Here is an 18,389-nt window from a genome sequence, read left to right as displayed (position 1 = left end):
TTTAGCGTGATTCTCAAATGACAGAAATCATCACGAGTAGCAAGGCATAACGCCAAATTCTTTTGAGTTTTTTTAAATTAATGCTTTATGCTTGAACACACCGTGTTTACTAGAGCGTTGAGGGCAGGCTGTATTCAAACAGAACCATGGTAACTAAACAAACAGACATTAACCCCTCAGTGACTGGAGAAATATGATCATTTATCTGAAAATAATAAAATAAATAACTAAGACACTGTTTTACTATACAAGGCTTGGAAGTGGCTTTACCCACTGCAAAATAAAAACAAATACACAAATAAATAGCTTTGTTGATGAAAATGCTTTTAATATCGCTATGTAAACAGACCAAAGGCAGTACAAATCTTAAAAAGGTCAGTAAAAAATAAATAAAAATTGACAGACATTACTATTATCATTTAATTAAAACACATTGAAAACTATTAAGTATTAAATTAAGACAAAGCACATATACAAACACACACCAAAGCCATGTTATTAGCACCATTTTTTTATATTTCCTAAAAAAGCAGGTGAAAAGCCTTGTTCAATGCAGTAGATTTCTGGATCCCATTAATCACGAACTGAATTCACAACCTTCACTGTCCTGTTGTTTATGAAGTCGGTTTTCCTGTAACCAGCCTGCCGTAGATTAAAGAAACAGATGACAAGTGTAAATATACATGCAGTGAAAGCCAGATCTGAAACATGTGAATTAGTTCTCTAGATCAGTAGTTCTCAACCAGGAGGCCACAAACTTCCAAGGAAGCCAAAGGATGACTTGAAATGATTTAAAATAAGCTGAAACAACTAAAAATTAAAAGCAAGATATTTCTTAATTTAATACATTCCCTCATCTCTATGAAGAACCAGGGTTCCAATGGTCTTGAGAACTGAGATATATGAGTTAGTCATGCAAATTAATACAATGATAAAACACCATATAGGTGTTGATAATAGTTTTTTTTTTTTTTAAATAATGGATATATATATATATATATATTACACCAATCTCTAAAATATTTTATTGGTTAGAACTTGAGTAAAAAAAATGTAATAAATAGAATACAATATTACACACACACATATGTACATATACATTTTTAAAATATAAATTAAAAATGTTATTGTGTTTAAATGTTTTCTAATATTAGTAAATCTTTGTATCTTTCTGACCATTTCTCACATAAGTGTTGGCATTTTTGCCTTTTTTATTGATGGGAGAGAGAGGGCGTGAGGCATAAATAGACGAGGACAAGGTGAGGCAGAATAATGAGATCAGGAAATGATGTGAAATGACACAAATTTGCTTCACTGCATTAGTGCCACAATCGATGTACATGTACACTAACTACTACATTTTGTTCTATTAGTTTTATGCCTTCCAACAGTTAACTGCATTCATTTTTTCATTGTAAACACTGTTAATATGTTGAGTAGCTGCCCTAAATTGATCTTCTTCTTTGACTATTGGTTAGAATGCACTGCTTGATTATTTATTTGTTATTAATTGTAAGTAATAACCCTTTAACCCTTTATAACTGTAGGATGCAAACATTTCACCTTTTTGAAACCGCTATGCAGCTCTGAATGCCTCCATAGGGTATGAAGTAAAATACAAGCCGCCTGGCCCGCGCGTGTGGGTCCAAACCTAGATTTAGTTGAGAATTAAAACTATGAATTAAATAAATCACATAAATGACTTTTATTGTGAGTTTTATTATACATCCCATAACTGAAAGTCTGGCTTTCCTGTAAATGAAACCGTACCCGTTGTCTTTAGTGCTGATGCTGATGATCTTGGGTAACGCTCCTTGGTTTATGATGGCACAGGTGTTCGATACAGATGCATGGCTCAGATTGATGAGAATGTGACAGATCGTCACTGTGACCTGTACAGGCTGCTCAACGCTTCGGTCAGAGTTTGGCAGGATGGCAACCAGCTCCGGTAACACCTGTTTAACTGTAGAGATGTTCATAAACCATTTGTTTATTCACCCTTCTGCCTGACACAGCCATGTGCTGTTATTGTGCATATTGTTACATAATGGCATCTCACCAATATCTGCATGCAGTTCTCGGTAATGAGAGATGTTTTTTAGCAGTGACACAGATATTCTGATCTCTTCCTTCTCTCCTTCTTGTAGCATCTTCTTCACCTGAGATAGGCCTCCCTCTTTTTGCACAATGAAGTGTGCGATGGCTTGGGATGTCTAATGGAGATAAAAGACATTAATATAAGCCTGAATGTGATTTGAAGTCAGTGCTGCTTATAGTTATTTTATTGAGATTCATTTCTAGATCATACCTTTCCAGAGCAAGCTGTGAGGTTCTGCAGCGCTCCAATGGATGCCTCCTTTGTGTGCTGGTTTGTGCTGACAGCAATGAGAGAGAGATACATGCGGATGGTGATGGCGCTCCAGAGCCACTCTACACCCTGAGGGCTGCCGTTCTCCTCAAGTAAGGGATAGTCTTCATCCGCTTCCTGAGCCTGAGGTGAGTCACAACATATGATGCCACATATGAGGTCAATTTGTGTTTGACGCCACTACATTTGCATTAGAGATTTTGGTCAGTTCGAATACTCAACAGAAAAAAGTCAAGTCATACATTTTCATTACATCAGTCATTCTAGTTAGAAGACATTAATATATTTCAAAAGATTTTAAAGGAATAGTTTACCCAAAAATGAAAAAATTGCTTAAAATTCATTCACTGTCAAGTCATCCAAGATGAGTTTGTTTCGTCATTGGTACAGATTTGGAGAAATTCAGCATTACATCACTTGCTCATCAATGGAGCCTCTGCAGTGAATGGGTGCCGTCAGAGTAAAACAACAGTGCAAACAACTGATAAAAACAACAACACAATAATCCACAAGTAATTCACCCGACTCCAGTCCATTGATAAATGACATGTGAAGCAAAAAGCTGCATGTTTGTGACAAACAAATCCATCATTAAGACGTTTTTACCGTTGCTTCCAGCTAAAAGTCCTCTATTCATAATATTTTATAGTCATCTCGTCTTAATCAGGAGAGAAATATGTGCAGATCAAGCACATTTACAAGCTAAAACAGTTGTAGATGTACGTATTGTGATGTGAGAGAACAACAAGAGATGGACTCTTTCACTGGAGGAAGTGTTATTATGGATTATGGACTCAAAACATTGGTTTAAATTTAAAATGCCGTAATGATGGATTTGATTCTTACAAACAAGCAGATTTTCACTTCACAAGACCCTTGTGAATTACTTGTGGACTATTGTAATGTTTTTCTAATGAACTGTTTGGACTCTCATTCTGATGGCATCTATTCATTCCAGAGGATCCATTGGTGAACAAGTAATGTTGAATTTCTCCAAATCTATTGGTGATGCATTGCTAAACTTCTCCAAAACTAACCTCCTCAGAGTTTTTGGGACTGTTGAGGATGAAACAGCCAGGGTTGCTAGTTTCTGCATTGTGATTTTGTTTGGGCTGATGTACCACTGGGGAATCCACACGAGGCAACTCCCAATCAAATCGATAAGAAAGATTGTGCAGGATGCACACACAGTTTTCTGTGGCCTGGAAAGAAAGAATTAATAATTAAAATTATTATAAATTGTTCACCAGTTGGAATAATCACTCCGGATCATATTAGACAATATAACATTACACAAAACATAATATCTGGCTTTCTCCTTACTACCTCAAATAGGCTGAGAGGCTGAACCCCCACTGGGGAGGACATTTTGTGTTATGAAATCTAAACCTTTTCATAGTACAGGAACATCAAGGTCTTTTATCTTCAAAGATCAAGGAAAATTTCTGACTCCTTTAATTATTATACTGTATAGACACAAATGAAAGACTTACTGTTGCTGTTAATAAATATGGGGATTTAATGTGAGTAGCTATTTACCTTATCATCAGGTTTGTAGTCTGCAATGCTACCACGGATATAATAGATGATGCACTCAATGAGACCCTCACAGTCTCGCATGGCTTTACGTCCATCTGGACCAGCTGAACTCAAGTTTCTAAAAAAAAAAAAAAAGAGTATTTAATAACACCTTTTATGTAGAAATGCAATGGAAAGTGCAATGTTCTAAATAAATAAGTCAATATAAAAATATCTGTTCAGTTATACCCAGAAAGGTTTACAAAAAAAAAAAACAGTAAATATTTGTTCTGTCAAACGATTAATCGCGATTAATCGCATCCAAAATAAAAGTTTTTGCTTACATAATATATGTGTGTGTACTGTGTATATTTATTATTTATATATAAATACACACACATACATGTATATATTTCAGAAAAATGTGTTATGTTTGTATATTAAATATATTTATATATAATATAAATGATATGAATATAAATATATACATGTAAATATTTTCAAAATATGTATTGTATGTGTGTGTGTTTACATATACAATATAAATATACACAGTACACACACATATATTATGTAAACAAAAGCTTTTATTTTGGATGCGATTAATCATGATTAATCACTTGACAGCACTAGTAAATATGATTATAATTGAAAATAACTATATACTGTATTTTATAATGTAATATATTCCTATGATGACCCAGCTGATTTTTCAGCAGCTATTACTCTAGTCTTCAGTGTCACGTGACCCTTCAGAAATCATTCTGATTGGTGATCTTTTAGAAATCTTTTGTAATATTATAACGGTTTAATGCTGCCTTGCTGAATACAAGTATGAATTTCTTTCAAAATACAAAATATTGCTGTCCCCAAATGTTTGTATACACAGTAGTGTATGTATTATTAGATATAATGTATATGTATAACTTTGGCAGTTGTAGCACTAAGAATGGCCTGGCTTGTCAAAATAAATATTCTTCATTTAAAAGCTGTTGTATTTTCTCTTTAAGCTGGTAATACCTCAGGCAGCCAGTAGCGTTGTAGAAAATGTCAGGGTCAGCAAGGAGCTCCAACTTGGGGTCTTCCCCTTCAGAAATGCCTGAGCAGGGCACCAGCACACTATCTGTGAGAGGTTTGGCCGCATCTCTAGCGAGCAGCTCTTTCAAGAGGTCATGAGAAGACAGATTCCACAGCAGCCCTGGAGAGAGAATAACATCTGCAAGATTAGTGGGAGGCTAGAGGTCACACGTTCAAGATCTGGATGTTTTCTTATGGCGTGAGTTTTAGCTGGATCATCTAAAGTGGAGCTAAGTTTGATTGCGTAATGAAATATATATGGCGAAAAGCTTAAATACTCTAATGGATCCTTTACCAGTGAGCTGTCGTCGGGTCTCAATGTCTCGGTTCTTCTTGAGCAGTTTCAGGATCACTGGAAGCCCCTCACAGTCTTTGACTTCCATTTTGTTCTCATTGTTTTCGAAAACAATATTTCGGAGTGCGCTGACAGTAGCCCGTTGGAGCTCCTCGCTTTCACTCTGCACGAGCTTCAGCAGCTTTGGGATGCCTTGAAGATAAAGTACCTGAGCAGATGGAACACGCTAAAATAAGAAACTTCCATTTAAATAGGTCAGATTCTGCAATTTTGTATCCTACTTCTGTTAGTCAAGGTTCTTGCACGAAATGTTTTTATGACCATTTTCCAGCATCTCTCTGACCTTTAGAATTAAACAGCCTGTTTTTGCTACTTTACCTTTACTTTCATATAATAGTGTTTAAATGTTTGTGGTCACTAGGATTTTTTTATGTTTTTGAATGAAGTCTTTTATGCTCACGAAAGCTGCATTTGTTTGATCAATAATACAGTAAAAACTGTAATTTTACGAATCATTATTACAATAACTGTTTTCTGTTTTAATACATTTTAATTAGTGCTGTCAAACGATTAATCACAATTAATTGCATCCAAAATAAAAGTTTTTGTTTAGTATGTCAGGTATCATAAACTGTAACACTAGCCAAAAAAATTGTTATTTTTTAGGAATGCACAATATATATAACATTGTTTATTGACAAATCTGAGAGATTTTAATATTTTGTAATTGGATGATATCGGATATTAAATTCCCCTATTTTGATTATATATTTAGATCCATTTGCTGTCATATAAATATAACTCACTTAAAGATCATCTATAAAAACACAAATTATTAAAAATATATTTATTCAGATATATTATTATATTATTCAATCAAACCAAGTTTTAATATGGGCTATTCTTGGATTCAAAGTGAATGCAGGAAATCCCCTTGGAGCTTCTTATGTTTAAATGCCTTTGCTCAAGTATTCAGTGTTGATAGTTCAAGGCTTGCCAAGCTCGTATTTTAAACCACCTCCTTTTTAATATGAATTGTGCTTTGAATGTTTTTTGTAATGTTTTCAAAGTCAAGTTTGTGAATTTAAAATGAACAGCAGAAACGTAACCCTAAAGTCAATGTAACACTGTTGCCAAATGTTGTCGTCCTAATCACGTACTGTCTGACTGCACTGTAAACATGTAAACCACACTAAATCCTTTCCTCTCACTTTCATCCACACCCGTTTTCCACTTAATTAAAGTGCCACCTCACCATGTAGTACTATGACTCATCGTTTCATTTTGCCTGAGGTGTTTGTTATCAACGCACCCATTGAGGCTAGACTTTGAGGACTGTGCGAGATATATTTTCATTTTTGGGTGGATCATACTAGCATATGTCATTTTAGAGTAAAGTGTCACTTACCTTTTTCTTGGCATCTGGACTGTTAAAGCACTGGTTCTGTATAAAGTTAGCTGCGGTGATTTGTGCTTCCATGTTATCTTGTGCAAGCAGATTTACAGCCTCTCTTAGTGTCATCTCTGGACCTAGTTCAGCTTGTCTGCCCTTCCTTTAAAACACAGACATACAACAGAAATATAGCAGAGTTAATTCCATCTAAAATAGTTTAGACCATGTAGTGCCCAAACTGTTGTGCATTTTTGTACATGTCTTTGTTTCAAGGTATTTACTAATAATCTAATACTTGTATATTAAAAATGGCAAGTTATATGTATTTATATATGATTTGTTAATTAATTATAAGTAAATTAATTATATATACATACATTATATATCGCCACATTTTTCATGTATAATATAATCAATGCATTCACCGTGACATGATCTATATATTGTTTTTTTTCTTAAATTGTGGGTACAATGTTTATAAACTGCATTTTTTTGCCTTATGTTATTGTTCTCATTAATTTAGATGCTGAACTGGACTCTGTGGATTGATTATGATCCCCTGATGTTTGTCATTTTCTATATAATCATTGAGAAACAAAGAATCGTTACACTGATGAAGGCAGATAGCCAAAATGCCTGCTTTTATCTCCTGCTCTAACTTAGATGTAAAAAAAAGTTAGCGTGCAGACCAATCTTTGTAATGTATAATATACAAATTCAACACTAATTTAATGTAGGTTTAATTTAAATTCAGTATTATATAATATAATTTAATAATAATAATAATAATTTTGTTCTCTGAACCAAATTGTGAAAAGTTTTTGTAAATTTTAGGGCAATGTACAAGCTAATGTTTTTGTTGCAAGATAATTACTAATAAACTAATACTTGTATAATACTTGCATGTAATTTGTATTTATTATATATAATTAATTTAATAATGCACTATATTTATTGTTGTGTGTGTGTGTGTGTGTGTGTGTGTATATATATATATATATATATATATAAAACCAGTATGCCAGTTTTATGTATATTACAATGCTAATTTAATGTATTATTAAATTTAACATAAAGCTTTATTTAAATGTAATATTATAAAATATAATACAATAACTTTATTTACATTGATATATATATATATATATATATATATATATAAAATGTGTATTAATAATTAATGCTTAAAATATGACGAAAATAGACTCAAAATACATAATTTTGTATACATAATTGTATTCAATAATAATAATAAAAAATACATGAATTTACATATATAACATATGTATTAACATTATGTAGTGCTAATTACAAACATCAAACTACATTCAGCAATGTAAAAAAGCAATGTCTCTGCAATATTAAAATAACAAAAAAATGCTCAAATAGCACTGTCAAACAATATGGGTATTTAACTGTGATTAAACAGGTAAAAAGGAAACTACTGACTTACTTTGCCGACGCTGTCATTGCATGATGTTTGACCTCCAGCTTTTCTATCCTCCTCAAACTCCCTGACTGCTCCTCCATGCTGATCAGTGAGCCAGGCTGGGAGGGTCGTCTTCCTGCAACAAACTCCAGGCTCGGCTTCCGTATGCGTCTCTGCCAGGACACGTTCTCTGATTGTTCTTGAGCACCAAAACCCCCCTCTCTCGGCTTGCAGAGGGTCCTCTGAAGGGTGTGCTTCTCTAACTCCATCCTGTTTCTCTCTGCAGGAGCATTGTGTGGGGTGTTGGGTAAAAAAACGTCATCTGTATCATCAATGTCATTGTTCTCATACAGAGGCTTACTGGAGGGCTGTGTGACAGCCGACAGGCCTGCGAACCTCGGGTTTCGCAGAACCTCGGAGTGGGCGTAACGTAAAGTTTGTTTGTTCATATGAAAACGGTTGACTGTAGGGGCCGAGGGGAGAGTGAAAGAATTGGACCCCCAGCATAAAGCCGGCCTTTTAGAGGTGAAACGAAAGCTTCCATAGCCTCTGTGAAATCGAGGTGGCTCGGTACTTGACCATTGAGATCGATCAACCATCCGTGACAACCTTGTGGCTTCATGATTGATGGAGAACGTCCGCTGCAAAGTATAGTTCATGTCATTATCTCAAGTGAATCAAGTTAGTGATATTATTAAGTTATTAAGTTAGTGATACTAAGGATTAGTTCACCCAAAAAAGCATAGAAATAAACGAATACTTTAGTCCATTTCTGACACGAACCCATCAAACGGCGTCAGAAGCTGTAGATTATAGTGCAACTACATTTATGCTACTTTTAAGGTGCTTTTGTCATTTTTTGGAACCGGAAAGCTCTAGTTACCATTCATAGATTATAGTGCACAAATTGTACAAACTACTTTTATTCTACTTTTAAGGTGTTTTTGGTCAGTTTTTGGAACTGGAAAGCTCTACCATTCACTTTCATTGTATGGCAACAGAATTTTCATTTTTGGGTGAACTATCCCTTTAAAAACAACTTTTATCCCACTGGAAAATTGTCCTTACCTTCAGGTGCACACTTCCTAACGATGAACTACTTGAAATATGACAGCTGGACAGACTGTCTGAGAGAGATGACTCTGCAATGCCCAAAACACACACAATTGGAAAATATATTCTTCATGATCGCTTACAAATCCTACTAAATACGTCTGAATGAGTGAGCTCTGACAAACTAAGGTAGGGTTCACCTTTCTCAACTAACAAAAAGGTACCAAATTTGTTTATTTGCAATATTGTTATTACATTTATTAGATTGAATACATAGTTATTACATTATAATAATTTATTTATAATTTATGCATTTAGCAGACGCTAAATATTTTGTTATAGCTGTATATGGACTATTCCATAGTAGTGGCATAGTAGACTATTCCATGAAGTACTATGTAAATATTCGGTACAAGAATATAAGTCATAGCTACAATCACGTATAATCAATCAGTACCGTGGTGGTATAACTTACATCAAAGTCACTTTGATTTCACACTGATACCATGGTAGAACCAGTCATTTTTGTAAAGATTTAAAAAAAAATTAAGGTATAAATTAATATGATTTTGCATTTTACACACAAATAAAATATAAAATAGCCAATGGATAGAGTTAAGAACAAATGACCATTGCAAGCTGACCATAAACATTTGACTGACATTCCGTATTTTTTCCAGAGATGTAAAAATGTATACACCTATATTCTATTCCAAACCAAAACACTGCTTCTTTTGATATATTTGCTTTTATTTCATGCAGTTTCATTCCACATACCTGGCGGGTTTGGTTTCTTTCTTTTCCGTGAGAGAGTGAGCTGCACTTGTTGCTGCAGTCGGTTCAGCCGGTGTGTGTCCGCGAGAGCGAGTTTGTCATCCTGCGGTAAAGCTAAAGAAGAGTCTTCCGAGCGAAGAGCGCCCTGCACGGGCAACACAGAGCGCATGAAGTCTGCCTCCTCCGCCATCGGGACTGGTGCGGATGAAGCGTCAGGTGTTTGAGTCTCTGTTGGGCGTGTAGTAGCAGCGCTGTGCTTGTTCTGTGTTCAGGGTGTGGTGTACACATGAGTCACTTCACACAGATCGTGTTTCTGCATATTCACCGGCTGCGCGCGTGAAGGTGGACAAACACTTTCACTGTGGACTGGACTAAAGCTGGGGAATAGTTGGCACTTTGCATTGAAGTGTGGACTCAGCATTATTCATTTTAGCGCAGTAACAATAAACTTTAAAATAAAAAAGACCCCCCCCCCCATGACCATGAAGCCCCTCCCACAACAGCGACGTCATAATCGAAAGTTTGTACAGGTGAAATACTACCACGGTAACCATTCTGCCAACATACAACATTTATTGTTACCACAGTTTTATTTATACAGTCCACTCTTTTATATTCTCATAGCTATCACACAACCAAGAGTGCTGCTGTACTGAATATTGTTATAGATTAGCGGTTCTCAACCAGGGGCCCGGGGGGCCACTAGGAGGCCTCAAAAATGATTTAAAAAGATTGATTTAAAATAAGACAAAACAAGCGAAAACAACCACATTTCTTATTTTAATTAACTTCCTCTAGAACTCGAGCTTAACTAAAGAGTTTGAACAAACTTTGAGGTTGGCTTAAGAAGCCTAACCTGACAGTTTAAAGCAATTGTAAATTTGAAAATTTAGATAGATAGATAGATTAGAAATATTAGGTAAACTGATATTATTAGTAGAACCTAATAACCTATTAAAACAGCATTAAATATGCATTGTGAATAAACAAATCCTTTAATCCTTGGCCAGTAAATCACGAATGACTGGAAAAGTTATGCAGCCTACATACACTGATTTAAAAGAGACGGCTCCCTGAAGAACATTCATCACTTCAAACTTTTGGAATTCTGAAATAATTCCTTGTAATGATAATTATTTTAATCTATAACACTCTAAATTTCTGTAAATAAAAAAAGTCTTAAAAACAAAACGCTCATTTGAATATTGTTTGGATATTGAGGGGGACCTTGAAGTAAAAAAAGGGTGAAGAAGATTATTGAGTCCATATACATGAATTTATTGTCTGTGTATTTTATGTAATTTTTTATTTATTGTGTCAGTGATGGAGTTTATATCGTGTTTGATTTTTTTAATTTACTATCATTTTAATTCGTTTTAGCCTACTGGAAAACATTGAGTGATGCCCAATAGATGATTACCATTGGATCATTTAACACACAAATACAAAGGCACTAGCAATACATTTAACCAACAGAGGGCGATATTGCAATATGCTTTTATATCGTAAAAATATTTTTTATGATACATAGCAGATTTAAGTCAAATGAGCAAGGATATTCAAAGCGTGATATAAATGCAAAAAAAATCATAATCAAATAATCAATAACAGCTAGTAGTAGCAGTAGTAGAAAATTAATGTCTGATATGAATAAATGGTAAAAAAAAAACGCGCAATATTTTGTAACAGCTATATTCTGCCTGGCACATTTCAAACACGTTTTTAAATATAGGCTAAAAACATTTGACTTCAATATATATTAAAAAAAAGGAAAGAAAAAAAAAGTCTCATAAAATAGGTTCTGCTGTATTTGAAAATGTGGCATTTGGAAAGCTTCGTTTGCTTTCCTCACGATCGAGAACAAACACTTTTACATATTTATTGTAATTATTGTGAAACAAATCAGAAATAGACTGGAAACAAAGCAGCTAATCGCCTATTGTCTATTTTTCATTGACGATCTGATCATATTTGTACTTATTTATAAATTCGTATGAAAAATCTTTGCTTATTGATTTATTTTTGCTGGTGAATCATAACATTTAAAAGACACGGCTTACAGCACTGCACGCTCCTTCCCAAACAAATACTTGAGGCGAAACATTTGCGAGCTCTCGATTGGCTGAGTGTGATCAGCTGAAGCGGCGCGTCAGTGCGCTCTTGAAGCAGCTACAACTCACACAGCCGCAGCAGCGGACGCTCTCCAAACCAAATTATACCTACATAGACTGCTTTCCGAAGCTCACCGTACAAAAGTTAAGCCATTAGCTTTCATTAAAACGGCGCTTTGATTTCATTTGCCTGAGGACGCTGGGTATGGAGTTGGTTGGGTCTGTATAACAGACGCGGACAAAGCGGATCAGCTCGAGCCGAGATGAGCGCGACTATGAGCGGCTCTGGGTCAGCGCCCTGCCGCTTCACACATTACTTCGTTATATGCGGAATAGACAACGAAACGGGTCTGGAGCCCGATGCTTTGGCAGGTAAGATTGAGTTATTGTGTATTATACATTGTAGCGTGGTTGTAGACGCACTACAGCAGGTATAATAAACACGAGCTAACGTGCACTGATTTAGAAGCCAGGCTGCTTGAATCGTTATCCTTCTGATATTAGGACATTCAAATACATTTAATGTATTAATATGCTTGGTTGGGAATAGCAGACTCTGATTTGACAAGGGACCCTGAGAAATTAGAGAATTGCAGTGATTTTTGAGACCTGGCATAGAATTTGCTACAAAATACAGATATCAGTGAATTGTATTGGATTAATGTTTAAAGTGTTCAGGTTTTCACCTATGTTTGTGTTCAATCTTTGTGTTCAGTTTTCTGACAAAATGTGTGTTTTTCCTTGCATACCGCTCAATTGATCAAAAGATACAAAAATAACGTGGCAAACGTTTCTCACAAAGCTGACAATTATAACATTAAATCCAATGTATTGAGACCACAAGATAGTTTCATATTCAGTTTCAGCATTTTAAGTCAGGCAGGTCATATTGCAGTTGAGAAAATAAGCATATTCTTTGCATATCACACATTTATTAAATGCAGTAGCCATTTTGTTTTTCTGATATTGCTGGTTTACTGTATACTAGGAAATAGTTTCTTTGTGATGAGGAAAAATATCTCAAATATTACCTTTACAATTTGTGACAGTGCTGACATGATGGTTCAGACAGAAAATATGAGCACAATCACTTACTATTATGACAAAAATGTAAACAGAGCCTGTGTAACCTTAATTAAACCCATAGCACATATAGTATCCTAATATTTATTATTATGTTACATAACATGTTCTTTAGACTCTCTCCTCATCCTATACTACCAGCTATAATTCTATTTTCTACTACCAGCTATAAGAGTATTTTCGTTCTGTGTATTTTTTTGTTGCATTTACTATTCTTTGTTTGTTACTTATTGACACTATACTTTTTCTGTTATTACTTATACTATGTTATGTATCTCTGTTTCCAGTGCATAATTGTACCATGATATGCAACTGCAATATCTGTCCACTGTCCAGTTAATTTGATTAATTGATTGTGAAATTACTGTTTATGATTATGTGAATCGACTGTCTATTGTGTTACTGCTATTGTACAGTGTCCTTGAGCTTGGGAAAGACGCTATATAAATTAAACATATTATTATGAAATTAAACACATTATTATTATTATTTAATTAGATATAGATGTACGTAGAGATCGAGAGATGGATGGATAGATAGATGTAGATGATATTGTTTGATCATAGATAAATCAATTTAATCCCTAATTACCTAAATTAAGAAAAGAACATGAAATCAATTATGTTCCCTATCACCCAACGTTCTCTGAAACCCGCTGTATCTGTTAGACGAGGGATTGGATCAATTCAGTGTTTAAAGTTGCCTCAAAGCATCAATAAATACGATCATCATCATCCTCATATTGACTGTCTGAATATTTTTGGTTGTCTCATAGTGGTGTCAAATCCTTGCCTGGTATCTGATGATATCTCTATAAATGGGCTTAATTGTATTGTTGGCATCCTGGGGGAACATCTAATAATAGTGGTCACTGAGGAGAGAAAGCTAAATCAGATTATTTAATTAGATATAGATGTACGTAGAGATCGAGAGATGGATGGATAGATAGATGTAGATGATATTGTTTGATCATAGATAAATCAATTTAATCCCTAATTACCTAAATTAAGAAAAGAACATGAAATCAATTATGTTCCCTATCACCCAATGTTCTCTGAAACCCGCTGTATCTGTTAGACGAGGGATTGGATCAATTCAGTGTTTAAAGTTGCCTCAAAGCATCAATAAATACGATCATCATCATCCTCATATTGACTGTCTGAATATTTTTGGTTGTCTCATAGTGGTGTCAAATCCTTGCCTGGTATCTGATGATATCTCTATAAATGGGCTTAATTGTATTGTTGGCATCCTGGGGGAACATCTAATAATAGTGGTCACTGAGGAGAGAAAGCTAAATCAGACCGTTTTGAGGACTCAAGATGTCAAAAAATGGGAAGAAAGAAGCGATTGTTTTTTTTTCTTATATAAATTATTATAATTGTTTATTTATTCACACACACACATACTATTTAAACTTGTGTTTTTGAGAGATGATGGTGGTTGGTTTGATTGATGTTATCATATTGGTCTTATCTTAAACATGCATCTTAAAGGTTATTGAACTTAAAGGTTTTAAAAGATATCACAAAGTACTGTGGGTCAAAGTGACTTGCATTGAGCAATCAATCAGTGCTGGGCAGCGCACGTGACGGTCACTACTGATCATTTTGATTTCAGTCACTCATACTGTGATTGGTATCAACAGATGACTCTCAAATGACTTAATATCAGATACAAGCCAAGCAGATCATGTACCTTGTGTGGTGAGTTTTTGGCACATGGAGTCTTGTGTTTGCACTAGTTGTCTTATATGCGATATGCACATTTCTTGTAACCTGATTTGTAAGCACAACAGCTTTTGCCAAGAGTGCAAGTGTAATTGTCAGAGAAAACATGTCTTCCAAAAGCAACTGCTACTTGTAATCCCAGTAGCCAGTCTGCGTGCTCTTACCCTGTTTTTCTCCAATCTTTGTCTGGCCTTGTTTTAACAGATGTGTTGATTGCTCTACCTTTTTAAGGCCTGGCAGTTTAACAGACTGCTGATGAACTGTGTAAAGAGCTAAGCTGCATGTGCGTGATGCTCCCGTGGATTAGTGTTGCTTTAAACCGAGAGAGTGCAGAGCGGGCCGTGTGGGATCACATCATAATGATAAACCTGCTTAGAGCTTCTATTTTTGCTTTCAACACAGATTTTTAGAGAAGTTTGGGAAATGCAAGTTAAACTCTTATCCACAGCTGCGAAATCTGAAATCCTTTTAGGTTTATACCGGTTTGTAAAAACTATGTGTTGATAGGATTCTGGTTTTAATTAGGCCTATATTGAAATTGTGGCTGATACAATACTACTTGATACAATCAGTTGATAAATGATTAATGGCCAACATTCAAATTCTGTACTATTTTCTGTAAGTAAATAAATACACTTAAATCTAAAATCAAGTGTTTTAAATGCAACAATTGAATTAAGGCATCAAAGCATTATTATAATGTACATGCATTATGAAAAACATACTTTTTTGAGATTTTCTTAAAAGGATAAATTTAAGTCTTAATAGTGTTTTTATAGATTTAATGCTTTGAATATTAGATGATGGCATCATTATTATAAACGTAAAAACAGAAGGAAGGTATATGCACAGTTAAATATCAGATGTTGACAAATATCAAAAAAGGGGAAACTGAGACATTTGTGATATTTTAGTATTATTTAAATACTAGTGTAGAATTTATTTAAAAATATTTTTATTTATATATTCATTTTTGGGGTGATTTAATTTTTATTCATTTTCTATATTTCTACATAGCTTTGCTTATTTCAGTTTTAGTTTGACTAATTTTACATCAACTTTGTAAACAAAACAATTTTCATTTAAGTTTTTCATCTAATATTTAGGCCTATATTTTATTTTATTTAATCTTATTTCCCTTAATTATTTGTGATCGTTTTAGCACTGAATTGAGACCCATCTAGAGACTTTGGAGCATTAAGCAACCACATAGCCTTGTCGACAGCATCTTAACATCATAGCAGCACCACTCAAGAATATCTAAAAATCTGGTTTGTAATGTTTGTACAGAGAAAAAGCCTTTTCTCTTTCAGCGGATCCGATTTTTCGCAGTGAGATTGGTCTGGTTCCCCAGATAAAGTTCATCACGATTAAACAGTTTGAGCTTGATTAATTTACCACTGTGTGTGTCCAGTGCCATCAGTGCTTGGATTCTATCAGCGTCCCGGGTTGCTCAGATAAGCCATGTGAACTCACACTGTGTGTAGCATTGTGAGATGCTTCATGTGAGATCTATGTACAACATGACCTTTGTTGAAGATTATCCTACTGTTCTTGTTTGATCAATATCAAGTGTTTTGAAAAGCCCCCTCACCCCACCCCATAGCACCTGTGTTCTCTGGTGGCCTAGTTTCTAAAGGTTAGCTTTGGTTGCACCTCCTGTGAGAAGATGAGAACGCTCATTTGTAATTCAAACCACTTGAAGATGGAAAGAGCGAGAGATTGTTTTCCTGATATATTTTTGGCCCTGTTTCCTCGCTTCCATTGTTCAAAACACACACTTCCTGCTGGAGACCTCAGCGTGTTTCTGCATGACTGAATGTGCTGCCGTCCAATCCCAGAGGAGCCCTGCACTCATACGACCGATCTCCCCCTTCCCTGGGCTTTTCCGCATAATCATCTCTGCTGGTCGCCCTTTCACTGGACTGTTTGTGTGCATTCTGTTTCTTGTTTTTATTTAAGAGGCTGTTTTGACTGTGTCAGGGTTAATTGAAGTGATCTTTCATTACACAAATGCACTGTGGCCCCTCGATTGGTGTCATTTGGAGTTGCCGTGCCTCCTTTCCTTGATGGCAGAGGCTTGTTAATTATGTGGTTGCGCTCTGCTCTGATTACTACAGTTGCCATTTTTCGAGCCAATGTGTCATCCTCTGTGAAGCCAAATTGTAGTAGACTGTTTCCACCTCACAATTTTAAAAGAATGTTATTGCATCTTTATCTTGCAGTGCAAGTAGTTTTGTTTCTCATAGTTGCGACTTTATATCTCACAATGCGACTTTTATATCTCGCAAATGGAACTTCTATTTTGCAACTTTTTATCTAGCAAAGTTATTTTTTTTCCGCAGTATGGCTTTCTATCTCGTAATTGCCACTTTTTATCTCGTAAGGCAGCTTTGTTTCTTTTAGTTGCACCTTTATATTCAAGAGAAATTGCAAATTCGTCTAAAAAGGAGGCTTTGTTTTTTGGACTTGTGACTTTGTTTCACAATGTGACTTTGTCAGGCAAGGTGACTTTTTTTCTTGTAGTTGTGTCTTTGTCTCACAATGTGACTGTCTCACAGGGTGACTTTATTTCTTGTAATTGTGACCTTATGTTGCAATGGAACTTTGTTTCTCCTAATTGTGCTGGGTGAATATTTCTTTTAATTGCAACTTTATAATTTGTAATTGCAATTTTATCTCGCAATGCAACTTTATCTCTTGTAACTGCAGTATTTCTTGTAGTTGTGACTGTATCTCACAATGTGGCTTTATATCACACAGCGGCTTTATTTCTAGTAATTGTGACATATCTCACAGTGCAACTTTGTTTCTCCTAATTGTGCATGGTGACTTTATTTCTTGTAATTGCAACTTTATTTCTCAAAGTGATTTTGTTTCACAGTGCATCTTTGCATGTTACAGTGTGACTTTATTTCTTTATGACTTTATTTCACAATTTAACTTCATATCTCACAATGCAACTGGCTTATTGTAAACTTCCTCAAAATTACTTCCACAAGTGATTTGGGGTAAACAAGCTGCACTACTGGCCGTCTTTCATGTCTTTTTTTCTCTGTTTATCTTTCGTTTCTTTTCATTTTCCACACTCATTCTCATTAGTCAGTTCTTGTTCTCTGGATGTTTTTAGTTTCTTGGAGGGCTTGTCAAACACTTTCTAGGCACATATTCTAGGCCTAAGGGTGTCATGTATGTCCTCTGAGTGGAATAAAAATAAAGACTATAAATAGGCCTTGTGTTTGACTGTCTGAGAAGAGGATTGCTACATGTCAAAGAAATTGCTTTCCCTCTGTGTTTGTTGCATTGTGATTGTGAACAATAATAACCAAAGGAAATGAAAACATGAAACACAAAATTTGAATCATAGTTGTGCACATGCATACATCTTTATGCTCTGGTGATTTGCACTTTTATCATGATTTCAGTTCCCTACAAAATGTGCCGCACCTACAGGCCTTTATCTCATCTTGTGTCTCACTTGATGTGCCATGCATCAATAAAATGGGTTTTCCTGCTTTGGCAGAGGAAGATATTTCCATCTTTGATGTACTAGCCTGT

At 35.1% G+C, this 18,389-nt stretch overlaps 2 protein-coding genes across 3 annotated transcripts in view; one reads left to right on the top strand and one right to left on the bottom strand.

Annotated features, from left to right (window-relative positions):
- Positions 1-461: 461 nt before the first annotated feature.
- On the bottom strand, positions 462-10,177 carry LOC107589947 (plakophilin-2-like). Of its 2 annotated transcripts, XM_016278533.1 has the most exons (13): positions 9,911-10,176; positions 9,149-9,222; positions 8,105-8,721; positions 6,667-6,811; positions 5,259-5,466; positions 4,907-5,084; positions 3,908-4,025; positions 3,406-3,570; positions 2,309-2,491; positions 2,060-2,213; positions 1,771-1,963; positions 1,564-1,651; positions 462-642 (listed from the first exon to the last, which is right to left on the bottom strand). In XM_016278533.1, the coding sequence occupies exons 1-13, from the start codon at positions 10,095-10,097 to the stop codon at positions 574-576; spliced, it is 2,379 nt and encodes a 792-aa protein (XP_016134019.1). In that variant the 5' UTR covers positions 10,098-10,176; the 3' UTR covers positions 462-573. The 2 variants fall into 2 exon arrangements, with proteins under 2 accessions (XP_016134019.1, XP_016134028.1); XM_016278542.1 differs by lacking the exon at positions 1,564-1,651 and having other exon boundaries at positions 9,911-10,177.
- Positions 10,178-12,009: 1,832 nt separating this feature from the next.
- Positions 12,010-18,389, top strand: part of LOC107590886 (DENN domain-containing protein 5B-like) — a 43,049-nt gene continuing 36,669 nt past the window's right edge. Inside the window, exon 1 of the mRNA XM_016279833.1 lies at positions 12,010-12,390. Coding sequence (XP_016135319.1) covers positions 12,282-12,390 — 109 coding nt within the window. The 5' untranslated portion in view covers positions 12,010-12,281. The remainder of the gene's footprint in view (positions 12,391-18,389) is intronic.

Source organism: Sinocyclocheilus grahami, unplaced genomic scaffold (genome assembly GCF_001515645.1).
Source record: "Sinocyclocheilus grahami isolate Dianchi unplaced genomic scaffold, SAMN03320097.WGS_v1.1 scaffold8.1, whole genome shotgun sequence".
Classification (NCBI taxonomy): domain Eukaryota; kingdom Metazoa; phylum Chordata; class Actinopteri; order Cypriniformes; family Cyprinidae; genus Sinocyclocheilus; species Sinocyclocheilus grahami.
This window is presented reverse-complemented; position numbering and strand designations above follow the sequence as displayed.